Here is a 20,875-nt window from a genome sequence, read left to right on the forward strand (position 1 = left end):
TGACCCATGGACTGTAGCCCACCAGGTCCATTGTCCAGAGAATTTTCCAGGCAAGAATATTGGAGTGGGTAGCCATTCCTTTCTTGAGGGGATCTTCCTGGCCTAGGGGTCAAATCCAGGTCTCCTGGATTGCAGGCAGATTCTTTACTATATGAACCACCAGAGAACCCTGACCCTGGTGGACATGGATGTAAAAATCCTCAAAAGAATATTAGCAAACCAAATTGATGAATATATTAAAAGAATCATACACTATGATCAAATGTAAGTCATTCCGTGCCTTCAAGCATGATTTATTATCTGTACATCAATCACTGTGATACACAATATGAGCAAAATTAAGAATAAAATCCCATGATCTTCGCAATAATTGCAGAAAAAGCTTTCGACAAAGGGTAACATCAATTTTGATACAATCTCTCAATACAGTGGTTATACATAGAACATACTAAAGGGTATATAAGACAAGCCCACAGCTAACATCCAGCTCAGTGGCAAAGAGGTGAAAAGTGAAAGTGAAGTCCGTCGGTTGTGCCCGACTCTTGGCGACCCCCCTACCAGGGATTTTCCAGGCAAGAGTACTGGAGTGGGTTGCCACTTCCTTCTCCAGGGGATCTTCCCAACCCAGGGATCGAACCTGGGTCTCCCACATTGTAGGCAGATGCTTTACCATCTGAGCCAACAGGGATTTTCCTAAAAGATTAGGAAAGAACAAGCATGTCCACTCTCCCCAGTCTTGTTCAACATAGTAGTGGAAGTGTCCTACCCAGAGTAACTAGGCGAGAAAAGGAAATTAAAGGCATCCCCATTGGAGCAGATGAAGTTACACTGTCACTATTCGATTACGACAGGATTTATATGAAACCCTAAAAACTCCACCAGTAACAACTATTAAAACTAGTAAACTCAGCAATATAGCAAGATATGAACCATCAGAGAGAGAACAAAACAGTCCCATATACAAATGCATCCAAAAAAAAAAAAAAATACCTGAAATAAATTTAACCGAGGGGCAGAAACACCTGTACAGTTATGGGCTCCAAGACATAGAGTCTGGGTTCAAATCCCAGCTCACCTACTGACCTGCAGAGTGACCCAGGGCAAACTGCACCATGATCTGAGGCTCAACATATTCAACTGTAAAATGGACACAAACCCAGTATCTCCTTCCAGGGCTGTGAAACTCCAAGGAGATGCTTATTTAGGCCTGGGGGTTAGAGTGTCTCCAGGAGCCTCTCCTTGTATGAAACTCCTCTAGAACGGGGCTCTCCTGATCCGGTGGGTGAGGGTTAAGGGTAGAGCCTGGGAACCAAATGGGACTGGACAAGGACGAGGACAAAAAGTACTAGTCCTGTGTCAATGAGGGAAGCCACCTCCTTTCCAGATATCAGAGTGGGGCCTGCACCGAGGGCCCGGTGGATGCACAATCAGAAGTGATAACTCCGAACCCCCCACAGCAGGGATGGAGCCTTCCTGGCAAGAACCTTCTCTCTGGTCCAGGCTCCAGTGTGATGTGGTGCTGCTCCCTGAGTTCTCCATGTCTCCACCAGGCAAAAAGCTCTCAGGAGCTGGAGGTCTATTAAACTACAGGTGCCTGAGTGTCAGAATGACACAAGGACTAACAACATTGAAAATTAGCTATATAAAAAAAAAAAATGACAGAAGTACAGATGAGGCAGGGGATGAGAAGCAGAAGGATTGACTACCTCTCAAGCCTTTAGCAGAAATATCTCCACACCATCTCAGCAGAGCCCACAGGAGGAAAATATAATGAAAAAGCAGGCTATGCATATATCTCTACACTGCTGGACCCAGAGACCCAAGTCCCAATCCACCAACATCGTTTTCCGTATCCAGACACCGAGAGGAAGAAACACAGACCTTGCCTTAGGAAGTCTCAGCCAGACTTAATATTGGGGTTGCTGAGCCTAGTTACATGGTCACTATGGACTCAGACCCTCCTCCATGCTCACATCCTCTGTTCTCACAGAAACATACACGGTTCACTACAGAGAACCCTCTGAGGGTACTTGTGTATACTAGAAACTGGCAATGGTGAAATGCAAAGAGAAGACACAGAAATGGAAACATGTCTCTGGGGTGCTCTACAAATTAAAAAAATTCTGAAGTTCTTGATACTTGGCATTTAAAAAAAAGCTTCTTAATATGTAAACCCAGAAAGGACATTTCCAGGAGAAAGGACAAAGGAATCGTCCCATTGGGACAATTTGGTATCCATATGGAAAAGTAAGTTGGATCCCTACCTCACAAAACACCACCAAACCAATTAGACACATACTAAGAACCAACATGGCATCTGGTCCCATTACTTGATGGGAAATAGATGGGGAAACACTGTCAGACTTTATTTTTGGGGGCTCCAAAATCACTGCAGATGGTGATTGCAGCCATGAAATTAAAAGATGCTTACTCCTTGGAAGAAAAGTTATGACCAACCTAGATAGTATATTGGAGAAGGCAATGGCACCCAACTCCAGTACTCTTGCCTGGAAAATCCCATGGATGGAGGAGCCTGGTAGGCTGCAGTCCTTGGGGTTGCTAAGAGTTGGACATGACTGAGCGAATTCACTTTCACTTTTCACGTTCATGCATTGGAGAAAGAAATGGCAACCCACTCCAGTGTTCTTGCCCGGAGAATCCCAGGAACTGGGGAGCCTGGTGGGCTGCCATCTATGGGGTTGCACAGAGTCGGACACGACTGAAGCGACTTAGCAGCAGCAGCAGCAGATAGCATATTGAAAAGCAGAGACGTTACTTAGCCAACAAAGTTCGTCTAGTCAAGGCTATGGTTTTTCTAGTGGTCATGTATGGATGTGAGAGTTGGACTGTGAAGAAAGTTGAGCGCCGAAGAATTGATGCTTTTGAACTGTGGTGTTGGAGAAGACTCTTGAGAGTCCCTTGGACTGCAAGGAGATCCAACCAGTCCATTCTAAAGGAGATCAGCCCTGGGTAGTCTTTGGAAGGAATGATGCTAAAGCTGAAACTCCAGTACTTTGGCCACCTCATGCAAAGAGTTGACGCATTAGAAAAGACCCTGATGCTGGGAGGGATTGGGGGCAGGAAGAGAATGGGATGACAGAGGATGAGATGGCTGGATGGCATCATGGACTCGATGGATGTGAGTTTGAGTGAACTCCGGGAGATGGTGATGGACAGGGAGGCCTGGCGTGCTGTGATTCATGGGGTCGCAAAGAGTCGGACACGACTGGATGACTGAACTGAACTGAAGAACCAACAATTGAAAGAAAAATTTTACAAAATTTCGAACAATTTTTGATGAAGGAATATCTTTTCTTTAAGTTGAGATATTGTTGATTTACAATAATTTGTTTGTTTAAGGTGTACAGCAAAGTGATTCACTGATTTAGCCTCTCAGGTGCTTCCTTGGACAAAATTCATTCCCTTTGGGAGGCCCGTGGGCCATGTCCTCCACTCACAACAGCTAAGAATCCTGAATACGCAAAGCAGCCTGTGGTGGTGCTTGTGGGGGTTTTTAGAATGAATAAATTATTCTACCATGACAGAAGAAACAAGGCCAGAGGTTAAGACAGGATCTCCAAACCTATCTTCCAACAGGAGGACCTGCTCCCTTGAATGTGGGTGCGTGAAACAGCACTTGGGAAGGTTAGAGGTGTGTCATGAGTATTGTGCCTGCAGAGGACAAAGTGGTGTGGAGAGAGGATGAGCAGGCACGTCCCAGGACACTGAGCACATGGACACAGTGACTGGACTCTCAGCTCTGCTCTGGGGGTATCGCATTGTCTCCACCGCGGCCACAGGGGCAGCACCTCACACGTGTCCTGGAGAGTATGGGCCCATGACCTGGCCCTGGCCAATCGGTGTGTTCTCTCCCTCCTGGCCACCGTGATTGGCTCAGGACTGGTGCGATGACCAATCGGGGCCCAGGGCCGGGCCTCACGCTGGAATCAAGGGAAGAGGAGCTGGCCTTCTGCCAGAAGGGGTGGGGCTGGGTGAGGTCAGGCTACAGCAGTGGGAGGGGCGTGAGGTCAGCCTGGGGCGGTTGGTGGCCTTCCTGAGCCCCTCAGGGCAGAGCTGCTGGCCTGAGAATGAGGCCGCTGCTGAGCCCAGCGGTTGAGAGCGCCGGTTCCTGCTGTGGTCCCGGAGCTCCACCTGAAACCGGAGGGAAGCCTTCTGCCTGTGAGTCTTCTCCTGCTTGTCTGTCAGCTTGTTTGAACCACGCTGGGTTTTCTGTCCAGCTGGCTAAGTGGAGACCCTGGAAATGCAACTGTGTGGGTTTTGGCTGGCTTCAGAGAAGAAATGCCAGATGACACTTGGAGACTCCAGTTTAATCTGGATTCAGGTCATATGTCTTGAAAGTGAAGTGCAAGTCCCTCATTCGTGGAAGATTCTTGTGACCCCATAGGCTATAGAGTTCATGGAATTCTCCAGGCCAGAATACTGGCGTGGGTAGCCTTTCCCTTCTCCAGGGGATCTTCCCAGTCCAGGGATTGAACCCAGGTCTCCCACATTGCAGGCAGATTCTTTACCAGCTGAGCCACAAGAAAAGCCAGAATACGGGAGTGGGTAGCCTGTCCCTTCTGCAGTGGATCAGGATTCCCAACCCAGGAATCAGACCGGGGACTCCTGCATGGCAGGAGGAGTCTTTACCAGCTGAGCTATCAGGGAAGCCCAGTATCTCTTAAGGCCAGCTATTCACTGATATCTCTTAAGGCGAGCTATTAATTGTAGGATTACCCTAATTAGTCTTCACAGGATTAAGGTAGCAACCTGCTAAGGTAGCAATCGATGTCTTTTTTCTAGAGGACAAAACTGGGGCTCAAAGAAGGGGGTAACAGGTAACACAGCTACAGCAAGGAAGTGTGTACCTAGACAAAATCCCCAGATCCTGCTGTTAGAACTCAGGGAAGCCATATGGTGTGGCTTGACAGGGGCTAAGGCACCCAGCCCACACTGGATACTGTGGGGACCTGATTTGCTGACTGCCTTCTGGCAGCTCTGAGACTCGCAAAAGCAATTTGCACTGAAGAGAGGAAGGACACCTCCCTTCATCCACCCCACCACACCCTCCAGGTACTCCCACACCCTGCCCCCTTTCTCTTGCTTTGTGAGGGAATAAGAGTCACACTCATGTGACCACATTGGCTGTCCACTGTGCACGAGCTACCAACTGGAGCTGCTACAGGAGAGGCCACGAGCCTTTGCCCCTGAGTACCTCTCTTTCCTTTGCAGTGTGGGGGCCCTCCTCCACACCTGCACACCAGAGGCCTCTTCTGAGACATGTAGGGCCCCTCCCTCAGTTTGTAACAGGTTCCATCCATCGCTGTCCTTTCAATGCCTCCCTTGAAACTCAGCTCATGAGCTCCTTTGTTTATATCACGGCCCACCTGGCGGCCACAGGAGGGACAGAGCTGACAATGAATCCAAAGCTCAGATCTCACAGCCGGGAATCTGTGCATAAAGGACCTGATTATTCACACTGTAGAGGCTGTAGTAGGTTCCAGGGATCCGTAACCAGGGCTTGGGCCAAAGTGACTCCACAGCCGTTTTAATGCCTGGGGAGGGTTCTGGCTATACTTGGGGTGTGGTGAATCTCCTGAGGTTCTGAAGGCCCCCTGTGTGCAGGTTCATGGTGCAGAGAGAAGAGAAGGCAGAGTCCTTCCCTGGAGGTGGTCACAGCTCATGGACGAGCCAGACAGGCAGGCAGGGCACGATAGCACCTGAGCTGCCTTCATGAGTGAATGGTGTGGGGGCAGAGGAAGAGCATCAGGTCTGCTGTCTTATGTGGTGCCCAGGGCAGGTTGTCACCAGAGTAAACACTATGGTGATGACCATCACTCCTGTCTGCAAAGGGTTTACATTGGTGTGTGTCTACATCTGAGCAGTCAGGCCATCTCTAAACTACACTGGCCATGGGCATTTCCTCTCCTTAGAACTTGATATGTTTCATCTCTTCCTTACTGAACATTCATTGCCAAGAGGGTTTTTGGGCCACCAGGATGTTGGGTTTTTCTCTAGCTTTGTCTCATGAGGAATGCTTTTCCAGTTGTTGGTGTGGTTTGTTTCTCCAGCTGTCTTTCCTGGCTTATTTTGTGAATTTGTTTCTGCCAGAGGAAGAGCTTAGGATCTGCCTTCTGGCTGAGATGTGACACAACAGCAACACTTACCTGGATATCATGAGCATATTTGCCAAAAGGGCTTTGTTTTGCAGAAGACATCTTGAAAGTACCTACACTGTCCTTTCAGATACCCAAAGGCTGTTTGAAATGAAATAAAAAACAAGAATTCTCAAGTTTAGTCTTACAATATGTGGTGAGTCGGAAAAATCCCCTGGAGAAGGGAAACACTACCCACTCCAGTATTATGGCCTAGAGAATTCCCTGGAGTGTATAGTCCATGGGGTGGCAAAGAATCAGACAAAATCGGATGACTGAACACCAACAGCCATGAAGTTTCACCATTTGTGCAACAGAGATACCAACAGTATTTGCTCGACAGTGTGCATGTTCAGTTGCTCATTCGTGTCCAACTCTTTGCAGCCCTGTGGACTGTAGCACCAAGGTCCTCTATCCTCTATGGAATTTTTCAGGCAAGAATACTGAAATGGGTTGCCATTTCCTCCTCCAGGGGATCTTGCCCACCCAGGGATTGAACCCAGGTCTCCTGCACTTCCTACATTGGCTGGTGGGTTCTTTTCTGCTGAACCACCTGGGAAACAAGTCAGTACATCACGGGGTATCCTAAAGGACTTAACTTAGAGTCTGGCACTCAGGACATTCTCACTGGTGATGTGAATATTCAGTCATATGTCATTATTGCTCATATGATAATGGAATGGCCATGCTCACAAAGGAGAAAGAATAGCCTTTCCAAGTCCAATTAAATCCTTCACCACACATATCTTCTTTAAAACTTCTGACTTTGAAATAAACATCAAGCTTAAAGACATTGGTTATGGCCACCAGGAAAGATCGAGTTGTACTAATCAGTGACGAGGCTTCTTCCAGTTCCAACATGCATGCGTTGTTTCCCCAGCACCACCCAGCACTTCTGTGACAGCAGCTGGGGGTCCTGCAACTTAACTCAGTGTGGACACTGCCTATCTGGGGGTAGTTCCAGACCGCACAGGTTAAAGGCCCAGCCCTACAAGACCCTCCCCCGACTCCAGCCATCATTTGCAAGCCCAGATTGTCACCTGCGCTCTGACCCAGTGGCTACCTGTTCAGAGATTCTAATGACTTTGGGTTCTATTAATTTGTCGAATGGTCATGGAACTCAGAGAAACATGTTGCCTGGTAGATCACAGCCTTATTGTAAAACGTAATAAACTCAGGAACAGCAGGTGGAGGGGGATACACAGGACAAGGTGTGTGCGGGGGAGGCACGGAACTTCACGCTCTCTGAGCCTCACTTTCCCCAAATTTGCATGTGTTCATCAACCCAGAAGCTATCCAGACTCTGGGGGTTTTTATGGAGGAGTCATCACACAAGCACAATTGATTAAATCACTGGCTGTTGGTGATTGCTTCAAGCAGAAGCCCTTCTGGCTTTCCCAGACATAGTGGGCGGGGGCAGGGGAGGGACCGAAAGTTTCAGTCGTCTAACCATGTGCTTAGTTACCCTGGCAAGCAGTGCCCCTCTTTGGAAAGGAGGCACTCTTCGAAATGTCACCTCATTCACCTAACAAGAGACACCTTGACTGTTCTCCCCACTTAGATAATTCCCAGAGTTTTAGGAGCCCTGTGCCAGGACCGGGGGACAAAGGCCAAAAATGTATTTCTTATTATTAATACAAATCACAAGCTCCCAGTGACCCCAAATGTCAGTGATGATTTGGTTCTGTAGCCTTAAAAGTTTTTCAGCGGTTGATTGGACCTTTTTTAAAAAAAACTTTGGGGCCACATCTCAAGGCATGCGGTGATCTTAGTTCCCCAACCAGGGATTGTACCCACACTCCCTGCATTGGAAGGCAGAGTGTTAACCGCTGGACCACCAGGGAAGTCCCTGATTGGGCCCTTTTTAGGTGAAACTGTTATCGTGGCATAAACTAAATTGTTCAAGATTTTGAAAAGCTGGAGCTGAGCATGAGCCATCTTCTTGTGGTGTCTTCAGATCATTACCGATTTTTCCATGGCCCCTGCAACCCCGAGCTTTCCCCTGAGATGAGTCAGGCCCCAGGAAGCCTGTTGCCTGCCCCTGCTCGAGACCAGGGTCTATTCAGGGGCCGCTGGGCACAGGCAGCGTGCGGGGTGTGTGCAGGTCCACACCAGCCCGATTAGCGGAGAGATGTCCGGGATGACTCGTTCCCAGGTGTGCTCTGATTCCAAGAAGTGAGAGGGTTTGGGGAACAAGATAGCCTCGGAGAGAGCCCAGCCACACGACCTTGCCCACTGTGAAACAAACTTGGGGCTTATGCGTGCTTCCCCAGGGAGAAAGAAATCCATGGGCTCCATTGGATCCTCAAACAATGACCCCCAAAAGATGAAGAGTCTTAAAGTGGGATTTCTCAGCCTTGGCGTTGTTGGCATTTAATATCTTGCAGCATTCATAAATGCAACTGAAAATGTCCCCAGATGTCACCAGTGTCCCCCGGACCCAAACATGAGGGCCGGCTCGACAGGCTGGACCAGGAGCAGGGATGAATGAAACGAAAGTTGCTCAGTCGTGTCTAACTCTTGGTGACCCAAAGGGCTACACAGTCAATGAAATTCTCCAGGCCAGAATACTGGAGTAGGTAGCCTTTCACTTCACCAGGGGATCTTCGCAACGCAGGGATCGGACCCAGGTCTCCTGCATTGCAGGCAGATTCTTTACCCGCTGAGCCCCAAGGGAGGCCCAAGGGAAGCCCAGGAGCAGGGGTAGGGGGATGCAAAAGGACAGTGAAGCAAGAGGAATGGGGGCAGATAAGCAAGTCTGCCCTCCTGAAATGTCTGCTGGCCCGGTCGTCTGCAGTTATGACTGGGCAGGGTGTCGAGGTCACAGGGGCTCAGAGGTCTGTGACCCCCTTTGCTCCCTCTGGGCCAGCAGGTGTGTGAGGCTGAGCCGCTCCGAGGCAACATGGGCTTCGAGCCCCACACAGATGGGGCCCCTGTGTGCAGCATGAGCCTTTCTCCCGAGTCAGGAGATTTATTGTTGAGAAGACACCCCACGATGACCGGGGGAAGACTGGCCTGGATGAGGTAGCGGTCGATTGGTGGATCTTAGGGACACAGAACATTGAGTGTCCCAGGTGGGGCTTCTGATACCAACGACCACAAACTGGGGTGGCGGGAAGGCTTAAAACAATACTAATTGATTCTCTCCCAGTTCTGGGGGCCAGAAGTCTAAAGTCAAGGGTCAGCAGGACCGGGCCCCCCGACCTGGGCTCTGGAGGAGCATCACTCCCAACTCTTCCAGTTTCTGGGGCTCCAGGTGTTCCTGGGTTTGTGGCCACATCCCCCAACCTCTGCTTCCTCCTCACACGGCCTCCTTGTCTCTGTGTGCCTCTCCTCTTCTTATAAAGACACCCATCATCCTGCATAAGGCCCACCTAATCCACTGTAACCTTATCTAACTTGATTTCATCTGCAAAGACCCCATTTCCAAAAAAAGGCCCCCTGGCAAATATGGGGAGTTGGGATGTGGGTGTCTCTTTTGGAGGGCACCATTCACCCTGCCACAAAGCTGAGCCCTTACACACGAGCGGTTATCCCAGGAGTAGGGGGAGCTCACACGGGACCCCTCGAGTACAGCCATGGGTGGGGGAAAAATGGTGCGTGGTTGGAGGGCTGAGCAGGGTAGGTGGTCTGTCGGGGACCAAGCCTTGGCCTGGCTGCCTCAGTGCAGGGTCCCCGGCTGTGCATGGAAGCCCCTGAGGTCATCAAGATGCAGGTTCTGACTTTTAGCAGGTCTAGGAGTGCCCCACAGTGCGCTTCTCACCTGCTCCCAGGGTGTATAAACTGATGACCCTGGTCCATGCTTAGAGGTGCAAGGAGCGTGCAGGCCTGTTTCCCAGGAGCTGTCGGAAACTTCCCCAAGGAAGCCCCCCCCACACTGTCCACGCAAGTCCCCAATCCCCTGTCCAGTGCCCCAGAGGTACCCCAGACAGAGACCTGTACACAACACTGGGTGCCCGGGCCAGGAACCCAGTGGAGGGGGAAGTGGTGGGTCTGGAAGAAATGTGCTCATAACTTTGCATATAGGACAGATGGAGGCTGAGCCTGGCTGACTGGCTGTGACCACAGGTGATCCACTTGCCCTCCCCCCCACCCTCTGCCAGGCACTGTGGGCCCAGAGGAACTCAGCTTAAAAATTGCTTCCCCACCCACCCACAAGAGGGGCCCTCATTGTCAAATTAGGATCTGACACCTTGATCCATAAGATGGCCCCGAAGTCAGTTTCATGCATGAAGGTCCAGGAGGGGTGTCATACCAGAGACCCCTGGGGGGCAGACAGGATGGAAATGGTGGGGAAAGGTCCTGGAGGCAGGCGGCCCAGGCCTGCGTTCTGCAGAAGCGCCTCTTCTGCCCATCCCCCACTGCTCTGTCCCTCCGATGGCGGTGGGGTTAGTGGCCAGGGTTCCCAGGAAACGGACAAGAGCAGCTTGTGGGGAATTCCTCTGGAGCCAGCGCCATTTCCTATGGATGAAGGGTAAAGTGCCACGGGGGTAGGAGGAGCATCCTGAAACGATCTGACCTTGACTCAGGGCCTGGGGTCCGGAGTCAGATTGAAGTCCAGGAACTCGCTGCAGCGGGGGGTTCGGCTTCAGGACAAGGGGCACGCTGACTTGGGGGTGTAGTCGTGGGGTGGTCTCACCACTAGGACGAAGATTCGGGTCCTTGATATCAAAGAGAGGCGGGGCTTCCCGCCGACCCATTGAGAAGCAGGTGTCAGCTCATGGAGACCGCGGCAGCTGCCGCCCCAACTTGGGGCTGCTTCTCCTCTTTCCTGCTCCTGGCCTTTGGGACGCTAGTGGCCGCCTTGCTGGGCGCCGCTCACCGCCTGGGGCTCTTCTATCAGTTGATGCACAAGGTGGACACGGCAAGCATCCGGCATGGTGGGGAGAATGTGGCAGCCGTGCTGAAGGCCCACGGTGTGTGCTTCCTTTTCACGCTGGTCGGCGGGCACATTTCGCCACTGCTGGTGGCCTGTGAGAAGTTGGGCATCCGCGTGGCGGACACCCGCCACGAAGTCACAGCTGTCTTTGCCGCTGATGCTGTAGCCCACCTGACCGGGGCGGTGGGCGTGGCAGCAGTGACGGCCGGCCCCGGCCTCACCAACGCAGCGACTGCGGTGAAGAATGCTCGGTAGCCCAGTCCCCAGTCCTGCTCCTGGGTGGTGGGGCCAGCACCCTGCTGCCGAATCAGGGTGCACTCCAGGCAGTTGATCAGATAGCCCTGTTCAGGCCGCTCTGCAAGTTTTGTGCTTCTGTGTGGAGAGTGCGGGATATCATCCCCACCCTGAGCACCGCGATGGCCGCTGCACAGTCGGGCACCACCGACCCGGTGTTTGTGGAACTGTCTCTGGATGTGCTGTACCCCTACTTCCTCGTTCAGAAGGAGATGGTGCCAGGTAAGCCGCCCAAGGGCCTCATGAGTCGAGCGGTCCACTGGTACTTAGTGAATTCCCTGGCCAACCTCTTTGCAGGAGCTTGGGAGCCTCAGCCTGAGGGGCCTCTGCCCCTGGACATTCCCCAGGCCTCCCCCCAGCAGGTTCAGCAATATGTGGAGATCTTGAGTCGGGCCAAAAGGCCCCTCATGCTAATTGGGAGCCAGGCCCTGCTGCCTTCGACATCCTCAGACAAACTTCGGGTTGCCGTGGAGACCCTGGGCATCCCTTGCTTCCTGGCGGGGATGGCACAGGGACTGCTGGGCCGCAGCCACCCCCTCCACTTCCGGCAGAACCACAGGGCCGCCCTGAAGGCAGACGTGGTTGTCCTGGCAGGAGCAGTGTGTGACTTCCGCCTGTTGTGGGCGTGTCCTCAGCTGCAGCAGCAAACTCATTGTTGTCAACCGTGACCAGAAGGAGATGCTGATCAACTGAGACATTTTCTGGAAGCCCCAAGAGGCTGTGCAGGGAGATGTGGGCTCCTCGTGGTGAAGCTGGTGGAGGGCCTCCAGGGTCGGATGTGGGCCTCAGACTGGGCAGAGGAGCTTCGGCAAACTGACCAACAGAAGGAGCAGAACTTTCGGGAGAAGGCAGTGATGCCCGTAGCCCAGCATCTTAACCCGGTGCGGGTCCTGCAGCTGGTGGAGGACACTCCGCCTGACAACTCCATCCTGGTGGTCGATGGCGGGGACTTTGTGGGCACAGCTGCCTACCTGGTGCAGCCCCGTGGGCCCTTGTGTTGGCTTGATCCTGGGGCCTTCGGGACTCTGGGGGTTGGTGCCGGATTTGCGCTTGGGGCCAAACTGTGTCGGCCGGATGCTGAGGTCTGGTGCCTGTTTGGGGATGGAGCGTTTGGCTATAGCCTAATCAAATTTGACACCTTCGTTGGACACAAGATCCCAGTGATGGCCTTGATAGGAAATGATGCTGGCTGGACCCAGATTTCCAGGGAGCAGGTGCCCTCTCTGGGCAGCAGTGTGGCCTGTAGCCTGGCTTACACTGATTATCACAAGGCAGCCCAGGGACTGGGGGCCCAGGGCTTGCTGCTCTCACGCAAGAGTGAGGATCAGGTGGTCAGGGTGCGTGACGCCCAGCAGCGGTGCCAAGAGAGCCCCCCGGCTGTGGTCAGCATCCTCATCGGGAGCACGGACTCCGGGATGGCTCCATTGCCATGTAGGGCCTCGTGGGTCCGTGCTCTTGGCTCTCTTCCCACCCCTGGACTGTGCCTAGCTGGCTTGGAGTTTCATCCTTGCCTGCCCTGGGCCTAAGCCATGAGGCCCAGTGACCCTGCAGTCTTCCCTGAGGACAGGGAGGGGCTGGAAGGAGTCAGAGCTAAGAGAGGCTCTGACAGCCCTGGGGAGTCCTTGGGCCTATTTGTGAGCTCACCTGTGTCCTTTCTGCCCTCCTCACTTGTTCAGTCGCTACGTCGTGTCCATCTCTTCGTGACTTCATGGACTGCAGCACGCCAGGCTCCTCCATCCCTCCACTAACTCCCATAGTTTGCTCAAATTCATGTCCATTAAGTCGGTGATGCTATCTAACCACCTCATCCTCTGCTGCCTTCTTCTCCTTTTGCCTTCCGTCTTTCCCAGCAACAGGGTCTTTTCCAATGAATTGGCTCTTTTGCATCAGGTGGCCAAAGTATTGCAGCTTCCTTTCTCACACACTGAATCAACCACGTCTGGTCCATGGGGGCCCAAGTACTCAAAAAAAAAAGAAAAAAAGGAGCAGCTTGTGGGCCAACATGTTTCCTTGTAACTGAAACCCATCAGCATTTTTCAAGTGCAAACTCAAAGCCAGGGCATTTTTATGTCCACTGGTAATTGCCGAAAAGGCCACACAGGAAACTCCCAGCTGTGTACTGGGGCTGTGTACTGGGGGTGACTGAGGTCCACACCTCCCTGATGTTGAACTTGACTCCAGATTTGGCAGAATTGTTAAGGCCGCAGACACGTGAACCCTACACGGTCAGTTTACTTTCAAGCTGCAGTTCAGGGCTCGCCACGGCGCCCCAGGGCTGGCACGCTGTAGTTTCTCCTCATTCCTCCCCGGAGCTGGTGTGGGCCGTGGCGGTATCTGTTTCCCGTCTTCGTGGATATTGTTTTTTGAAAAGCAAGCGAGCAACTACCTGCTGGAGGATGGGAGCCGCCTCCACACCAGACTCCAGGATGGCTGGTCAGGCGGTGAGGGTACCTGAGCTCCCAGGGAGGCTCAGACCGCGCACAGCCCCTCTGAGGCCACGTGTGTGGGTCCAGACCCAGCCTGGCCACTTCCTGGGGGCTGAGCAGCCTCAGGCAAGTGGCTTCCCCACTTGGGACCTTGGTTTTTCCATCTTACAATGGAGGGGCTTTCATCTGCTGGGGGTGGGAAGGGTTGCCATGGACATGGAACAAGGTAGAGGGGGATGTTTCTTGCAGTTTCCAGCTGAGGCCTAGTGGGCATGAGCTGGTGTCCGAGACAGTTCCCAGACTTGGCTAAGTGTGGTGATAAGCATGGAGTTGGGGGGCAGGGGTCCCTCCTCATAGCCTGGACATTGGGGTGGGGGTTCTCGACTTGGAGGCACCTCAAGTCTAATTTCAACAACTCCGTATGTAAGGATAATGCAGCAACAGATGTTCTCGGAGACTTGTCAGCCTGGATGCAAAGCCACATCCCCACCCCACCTTCTGTGGGCATCCTGACCTGGCCTGTGGTACAGGGGTCAGATCCCTTTACCGAGGGAAGGCACTGAGGCTCTGAGAGGTGGGGCAAGGAGATCAAGGCCACTGGGCCCAACAGGGGCAGAGCCAGCACTTGAACCTGGGTGCTGGGTCCTCGTGTCAAGACTCTTTTCCCTGAACCGTGAGAACTGGACTACAGAGAGGGCTGAGCACCAAATAATTGATGCTTTTGAGCTCTGTTGTTGGAGAAGACTCTTGAGAGTCCCTTGGACTGCAAGGACATCAAACCAGTCAATCCTAAAGGAAATCAACCCTGAATATTCATTGGAAGGACTGATGCTGAACCTGAAGCTCCAATACTTTGGCCCACTGGTGTGAAGAGCTGACTCATTGGAAGGCCTTGATGCTGGGAAAGATCGAGGGCAGGAGGAAAAGGGGGTTTCAGAGGATGAGATGGTTGGATGGCATCACTGAGTCCATGGACATGAGTTTGAGTGAGCTCTGGGAGGTGGTGAAGGACAGGGAAGCCTGGTGTGTTGCAGTCCATGGGGTCTCAAAAGTTGGATGTGACTTAGTGACTGAAAAACAACAAAATGTGGTCTTCAGCCCGCATCTCACTCCTACCCCCAGGCTTAGTGCCTATGCCATGAGCCTCTCCTACAGTGAGGTTTCAGGGGCCATTGTCTAGTCCCGAAGCTATTCATATCTCTATTCATAATTCCACCATTACACATTCATTTCTTTGGCCATAACGTTTTTGTGTCTCTTGAGTCTTAAGTGCTGAGGCTTTTATACACCCCACCTGGCTTCCTTTGGGCCTCTCTTGGTTTTGTGGAAGCGTACTTGTTATAAACTGGAGAAGGAAATGGCAAAGTTATAAAGTGAATTCTGGACATGTTTTAAGAGTCTTGTCTTTAAAGTTCCTAAGGACGGCTCTTCCCGGTCCCAGGTAGTCGGGCTGAAATCTGTGCCCCTCTGGTTGCGGTTCTGACGTCCTCCCATGTCTCTAGGTCGTTGTGTGTCAGAGTCAGCTCTTTCTGGCTCATGGGGAATTCTGCCAGCTGGGTGTTAACCCTTTGGTACATGAAACAGGCCACGGCAGGTGTATTTACACCATGGAAATTGGCAAATGATGTAGCTACAGATCAGAGTTGGTTTTTCTTCCTGGAGAGCAAGGGGTTGGGCAGGGGGCTGCATACGTTATCAGCATGCCCCTGCTGTGTGGCCACGTGTCTCCTTTTCCTGAAGAGGTCAAGTGTCTTCAAAGGTGTCTGTTGTATTTTCGCTTCTCGTTGTGACACTTCTTTATTTCTGCGCGTTCTGTTTGGTTCTCTTCCAAGTTGGCTGTGTGATTTTCTTTAATGGTTTCCTGTCCTGTGCAGGACCTTTCTATCTTGAGGTTAATTTCTCTAAATGAGGTGAGCTTAGCTGATTGGTTAGATTTATTATCCATCAAATCCTCTCAGAATCCCAAAGCTGAGGGGTCACTTCTGCTGGTTCTCCTCCAGCTGTCTTTCATCCTGGTGTGCCTGATGCTCTTCCACAATGGCCACCACCCTTCCATAACCCGTGGGGCAGTTCCCAAGCCTGGGAAGAAGGTGTCTTTATCCAGAAAGACTTGGCACTTGCATTCTCCACTCATCTGAGGGTGTTATGAATAGGATCACCTTGAACCAAGGTGACATGGTCCTCACCCGCTCCTTCTCCTGCTCAGCACCGGAACCACCTTCCTTGTAATTCCCGTGGCTGGAGGAGGGAGGTGGTTTCTGGGTCACCTGAAAGTGTCGTCTCCTGGAAGTCCAGCTCCATGGGGAGGGAGGGGTCTTCTGTTAGACTCTTCCTCTTGGCAGTTGCCCCTCTGGGTCTTCTCAGGTCTTCAGGAACTTAAAGGCGTGACACTTTTTGTTGTTGTTGTTTTCCATGAGAGGGTGGATCTGAGTAACCTACCCACCAATCATCAAAGCAGAACTGTGAATGAATACATGTCTTTTATTCCTTCAACAAGCCAGGCCTTGAGAGCCAGACCCTATGCCGAAGCTGAGGGGTAAGTCCGCCCTAGCCGGTCCTGCAGCCCCAGCTCCCTCAGAGACCGCGTTCTGGGTCCTGGTTTACTGGAGACAGTCGAGGGTACCATGTCCAGGATGTGTAGAAGGCATGCTTATGCCAGCACCCCATGTGACCGCTCCTCCCGGGGGGTGCAGACATGGTCAGCAGGAACCACGGTGCAGAAATGCCTCCCTGCAGACCCTTGCCCAGGGACTGAGCACTTTGCTGTCGCCTTCGGGAGCTGTCCAGGTGGAGGGCAGGCGTGAGCAAGTCAGGGTCAGCCACCAGTGGCAGTCCCAGCCTGCCCCCTCGTCCATGAGTATTAAAATGAACTCGAGGATGCTGCCAGAGGTTGGGGAAGGACCGCAGGAACATCCTTGGCCAGCACACAGTAGGAGCTCAGCAGGACTGTCCCCCCAGCCCCCTGGATCACTCAGCAAATATCATCAATCAAGGCTCCCATGAGATGACACGTTCAGTGACCCAGAAAGGGCCCCTGTCTTCCAACTCCGGGAACTGGAAGGAGGGTGGTCCTGGCGCCGATCAGGAGAAGGAGGGGGTGAGGCCCACCCCATGCCAGACACTCTCCCTCTTGGGGGGCCCGTCGGTCACCTAAGCAGACAGACCCAGCCTGGAACCAGCATTCCAGCTCACACCCATGTGGGACCCCAGTGCCAACAGGAAGAGCAGGCAGGACCCAGGGCTACCAAGAATGCACCCGGTCATTGGGGACTGACCAGGCATCACGTGCCTTGAACACGTCTGGGGAGAACAGAGGAGCCCTGGCATCAGAGGCCCTCCGAGTGGTGGTATTATCATTGGAGCTGAGGAAGCCGAGGGCACAGGGGGGAAGTTGACCAGGCCCCTGTGGTGGTCAGAAGTCCGACCCAGGCCTCCCACTGGGGCTCCGTGGCTTCCTGGCCCGGCGGTGCTCGGGAGCCGTCCTGTGTGTACCTGCCGTGCACACACGCTCCCTGCAGCTCCTGCTGGACCATGAGCCGGGGACGGGTGTACACACAGGATGCCATGGAGGCTCCCACACCACCCTCGGGCCTGAGACTTGGCACCCATAGTTCCCTGATGGCAGTGACAGGGCCCTCTGTGGTGGGCGGCAGCTGTGGGGTCAGGCTGGGCTGGAGAGGTGTGCTGCCCAGGAGCCCTCTGGGGGCAGCTAGGGACCCCAGGCTCGGCCTCACTGAGGCCAACCTTCCAACAACCTAGGTGGCTGCCCTTCAGCAGAAACGGGTGACCGTGACACACAACACGCCGGCTCAGGCAGCCGTGGGGACGAAGAGGGAGCCTTGGCATCCTCGGCCACCAGGAATCCCCCTCGGGCAAGTTTTTGCTTGTCCTGTGATTCCCTTCTTCCTTCTAAAAGGAAAGTGCTGGGAATGACTGTGGTGAGGTCGCTGTTCCGGTGAGTTGAGCTGGGAGCAGAGGTTGAACCCCATCCAGTCTGCCATGGGCAAGCCTTCCCCCTCCCCTCCCCCACCTCGGACGGCACAGTCCTGGTCACTCTTCTGGGCCTTCTTGGCTCTTTAGGAACTTTAAGGTGTGGGGTTTGTTATTTCTTGTCTTTGTCCAGCATTTGGTGGCGGTCCATTGCAAGGGCCCTGACCCTGTCCCCTCCCCGAGCCTCTTGGCTCTCCCCATGCCCACGCCAAGGCTCGAGGCCCCTGCGGTTCTGTGGCCTCCAGACTCCCCACCCAGACTCCCCACCAGGAGTGTGCATCTCAGTAGGGGCGAGGCTGGCACTGAGTGAATCTTCAGTGAGGTTTTTTCCTTAAAAACCATCCTAAGTGACTTTGGCTCCATTGCTTTTTGCCAGAAACCTACAATGATCCCAAGAACTTTGTACACTCCAAGGGTGGTGGTGACTGGATGTGGAGCCCAGCACAGACCCAAGTCAGTCCTGCCCTGAGTCCCACGGCCCGGCCACACCATCCCCCTTCCATGGCCTGGCTTTCTTCTGCCAGGACCTTCAGAATGGTGGAAAGGCAAGTGTGGCCTCAAGCTGGGGGGCCCAGCGTGGGCTCCTAGCCCCTGGGGGTCCCCTTGGGACATCTGGTGGACCATAGTCCCCACTGCCATTGGGCAGCTCTGTCTCGGGAAATGTTGTGTTTCTTTGCTTTTTTGTGTGATGCAGCACCCCAGTTACTCTCGGGGCGATTGGGAAGTCTGCTGGTGTTACAGGCTCCTGCCTTAGATGGGGAACATTATTGCTGCATTGACGCTGCTCACTCCATACTGGGAATCTGTTAAATACAAATGGCAAGGGGAACAAAGAAAAACAGAAAAAGAAAAATGGAGAGTAGCTTGGTTGCTTCAGGTCTCACCTGTGATTAAGAGTGTGTACAGCCTGCACATGAACCCGAGTTCCCACACCTGCCAGCTATAAGGTGCCAGGCCCTGATTTTAGAACCCTAGCTTCACTAAGGAGTCACTGACAGATACAGTTTTTGTGTATTTCAGGTCTACATTGTGATGACTTGATGCCCATAGACATCATGGAATGATTGCCCAACATATGCATCGCCTCACACAGTTAACTCTGTGTGTTTGTGTATGTTTAAAGTTCTTATAATCCATGGAGAAGGCAATGGCACCCCACTCCAGTACTCTTGCCTGGAAAATCTCATGGATGGAGGAGCCTGGTAGGCTGCAGTCCATGGGATCGCTAAGAGTCCGACAGGACTGATCGACTTCACTTTCACTTTTCACTTTCCTGCATTGGAGATGGAAATGGCAACCCACTCCAGTGTTCTTGCCTGGAGAATCCCAGGGACGGGGGAGCCTGGTGGGCTGCCGGCTATGTGGTCACACAGAGTCGGACACGACTGAAGTGACTTAGCAGCAGTAGCAGTATGCTAGTCTTATAAAACAAGGTGGAGAGTGTTCCTTGTTTACCCTGAGAGTTCCTGTGAGCTTGCTGGTTTTGTCCCTAGATTTTTGGAAGAATTGATTGGCAAAACCAGTTGGTTTCATTGTGGGGAGGCTTTTAATTTCAGATTTATTTTTTTTCATGCAAATAAAATGTTCTGATTTTGTATGTCTTCTTGGGTATATTTAGGTAAAGCATTTCCCCTTTGCTAGGCAGCAGACTCTCCTATTAGTAAGTGAACTGTGGTTCATGATATTTTTCTTATCTGCAAGATGTGTTGTCTCCCCTTTTAAAAATCCTTGATACTGGTGATTTGTGCTTTGTCGCTTTTTCTTAATCAGTCTGTCTAGGGGCTTATCAGTTTTATCAGTCCTTTCAAAGAGCCAACTTTTGGCTTTGTTTTTTAAAAAATTTCATATTTGCTTTATGTTTCCTTATTTTCTACTCCTTTTTCTTCCATCTGCCTTGTGTTTCGTTGGCTATGCTTTTTTTTCTGGTTTCTTGAGGGAGAGGCTCAATTGATTTTAGCCTTCCTTCTTTTCCAGTATATGTGTTTAAGGCTTTAAGTTACCATCTAAACACAGTTCGCTGGGTCCCACAAGCCTGAATAAGCCAAATTTTCATTATCTTTTATGTAAAAGTATTTTCTAATTTACATTGTGTTTTTAAAGATTATTCATGAAATTCTACAAGAAGTATGTCATTTATGTTCCCAATGTTTGGGGAGGTTTTTCTAGTGACCCTTTTTTGATCTCTATGAATTCCATGAAGAGCCCCGTCTTAGTCTTTTGGGGCTACGGTTATAAATACCATAGACTAGCTGATAAACAGAAAGTTGTTTCCTATAGTCCTGGAGGCTGCAGAGTCCCAAGATCACCAGCAGGTGCCACGTCTGGTGAGGCCTGTTTCCTGGTTCCTAGACTGCCTGCTGCTTCTCCCTGTCCTCGCAGCACGAGAGCCCATTCCCTCCTGACCTGACCCCTCCCAGAGTCCCTGCCTCCTAGGATCATCACCACGTGCAGGGTGAAATTTGAGGGCACATAAACCATCAGCCCATTGCAATCCGTAAGTATACCCTGCATTTGTTCAGTGCTTTGAAATAATTCGAGCTTTCCTAAGGACCCAATACATATTCATTTTGTTATATGTCCTTGGGCTCTTGAAAATAATATGTATCAGTAGGAATGCAGTGTTACGTGCCTATCAGTTAGATCAGGTTTCTCAATCGTAATTCAGATTTCAGTAGCCATGTTGAATAAAGCAGAAGTAGGCGAAATTACCTGTAATATATTTTATTTTTACACTCTCAACATATGATTATTTCACTGTGTAATCAACATAATAAAACCTAATGAAATATTTTACATTCATTTTTTCATGCTAAGCCTTTCAAATCCAGTGTGTGTTTCATGCTTGCAGCACATCTCATTGTCGAGCCAGTCGCATTTCAGGTACTTCGTGGCTGCAGGTGACTACGTACCGGGGAGCCCAGCTGCATGGGATATGTGCCTTTAATGTCTCCCACTGCAATTATGAACTTGGCTGTCACTCCTTTTCTATTTCTGTCAGTTTTTATGTATTGATATTTTGAGGTTATGTTATTAGGTACATTCAAATTTAGAATCCTCATCTTCTTGGTAGACTGAACTTGTATTAGTATGAGATGCTCCTCTCTATCACTAGTAATGCCTCTTACTTTAGA

The 20,875-nt window shown here is 51.7% G+C and overlaps 1 protein-coding gene and 1 pseudogene across 1 annotated transcript in view; both read left to right on the forward strand.

Annotated features, from left to right (window-relative positions):
- Window positions 1-10,860: 10,860 nt before the first annotated feature.
- On the forward strand, window positions 10,861-12,763 carry LOC129651745 (2-hydroxyacyl-CoA lyase 2-like; annotated as a pseudogene).
- Window positions 12,764-16,274: 3,511 nt separating this feature from the next.
- Window positions 16,275-20,875, forward strand: part of LOC129651042 (liprin-alpha-1-like) — a 39,315-nt gene continuing 34,714 nt past the window's right edge. The window contains 1 exon segment of the mRNA XM_055579770.1: window positions 16,275-16,290. Within this exon segment, the coding sequence (XP_055435745.1) occupies window positions 16,275-16,290 (16 nt within the window).

Source organism: Bubalus kerabau, chromosome 4, assembly GCF_029407905.1.
Source record: "Bubalus kerabau isolate K-KA32 ecotype Philippines breed swamp buffalo chromosome 4, PCC_UOA_SB_1v2, whole genome shotgun sequence".
Taxonomy (NCBI): Eukaryota; Metazoa; Chordata; class Mammalia; order Artiodactyla; family Bovidae; genus Bubalus; species Bubalus kerabau.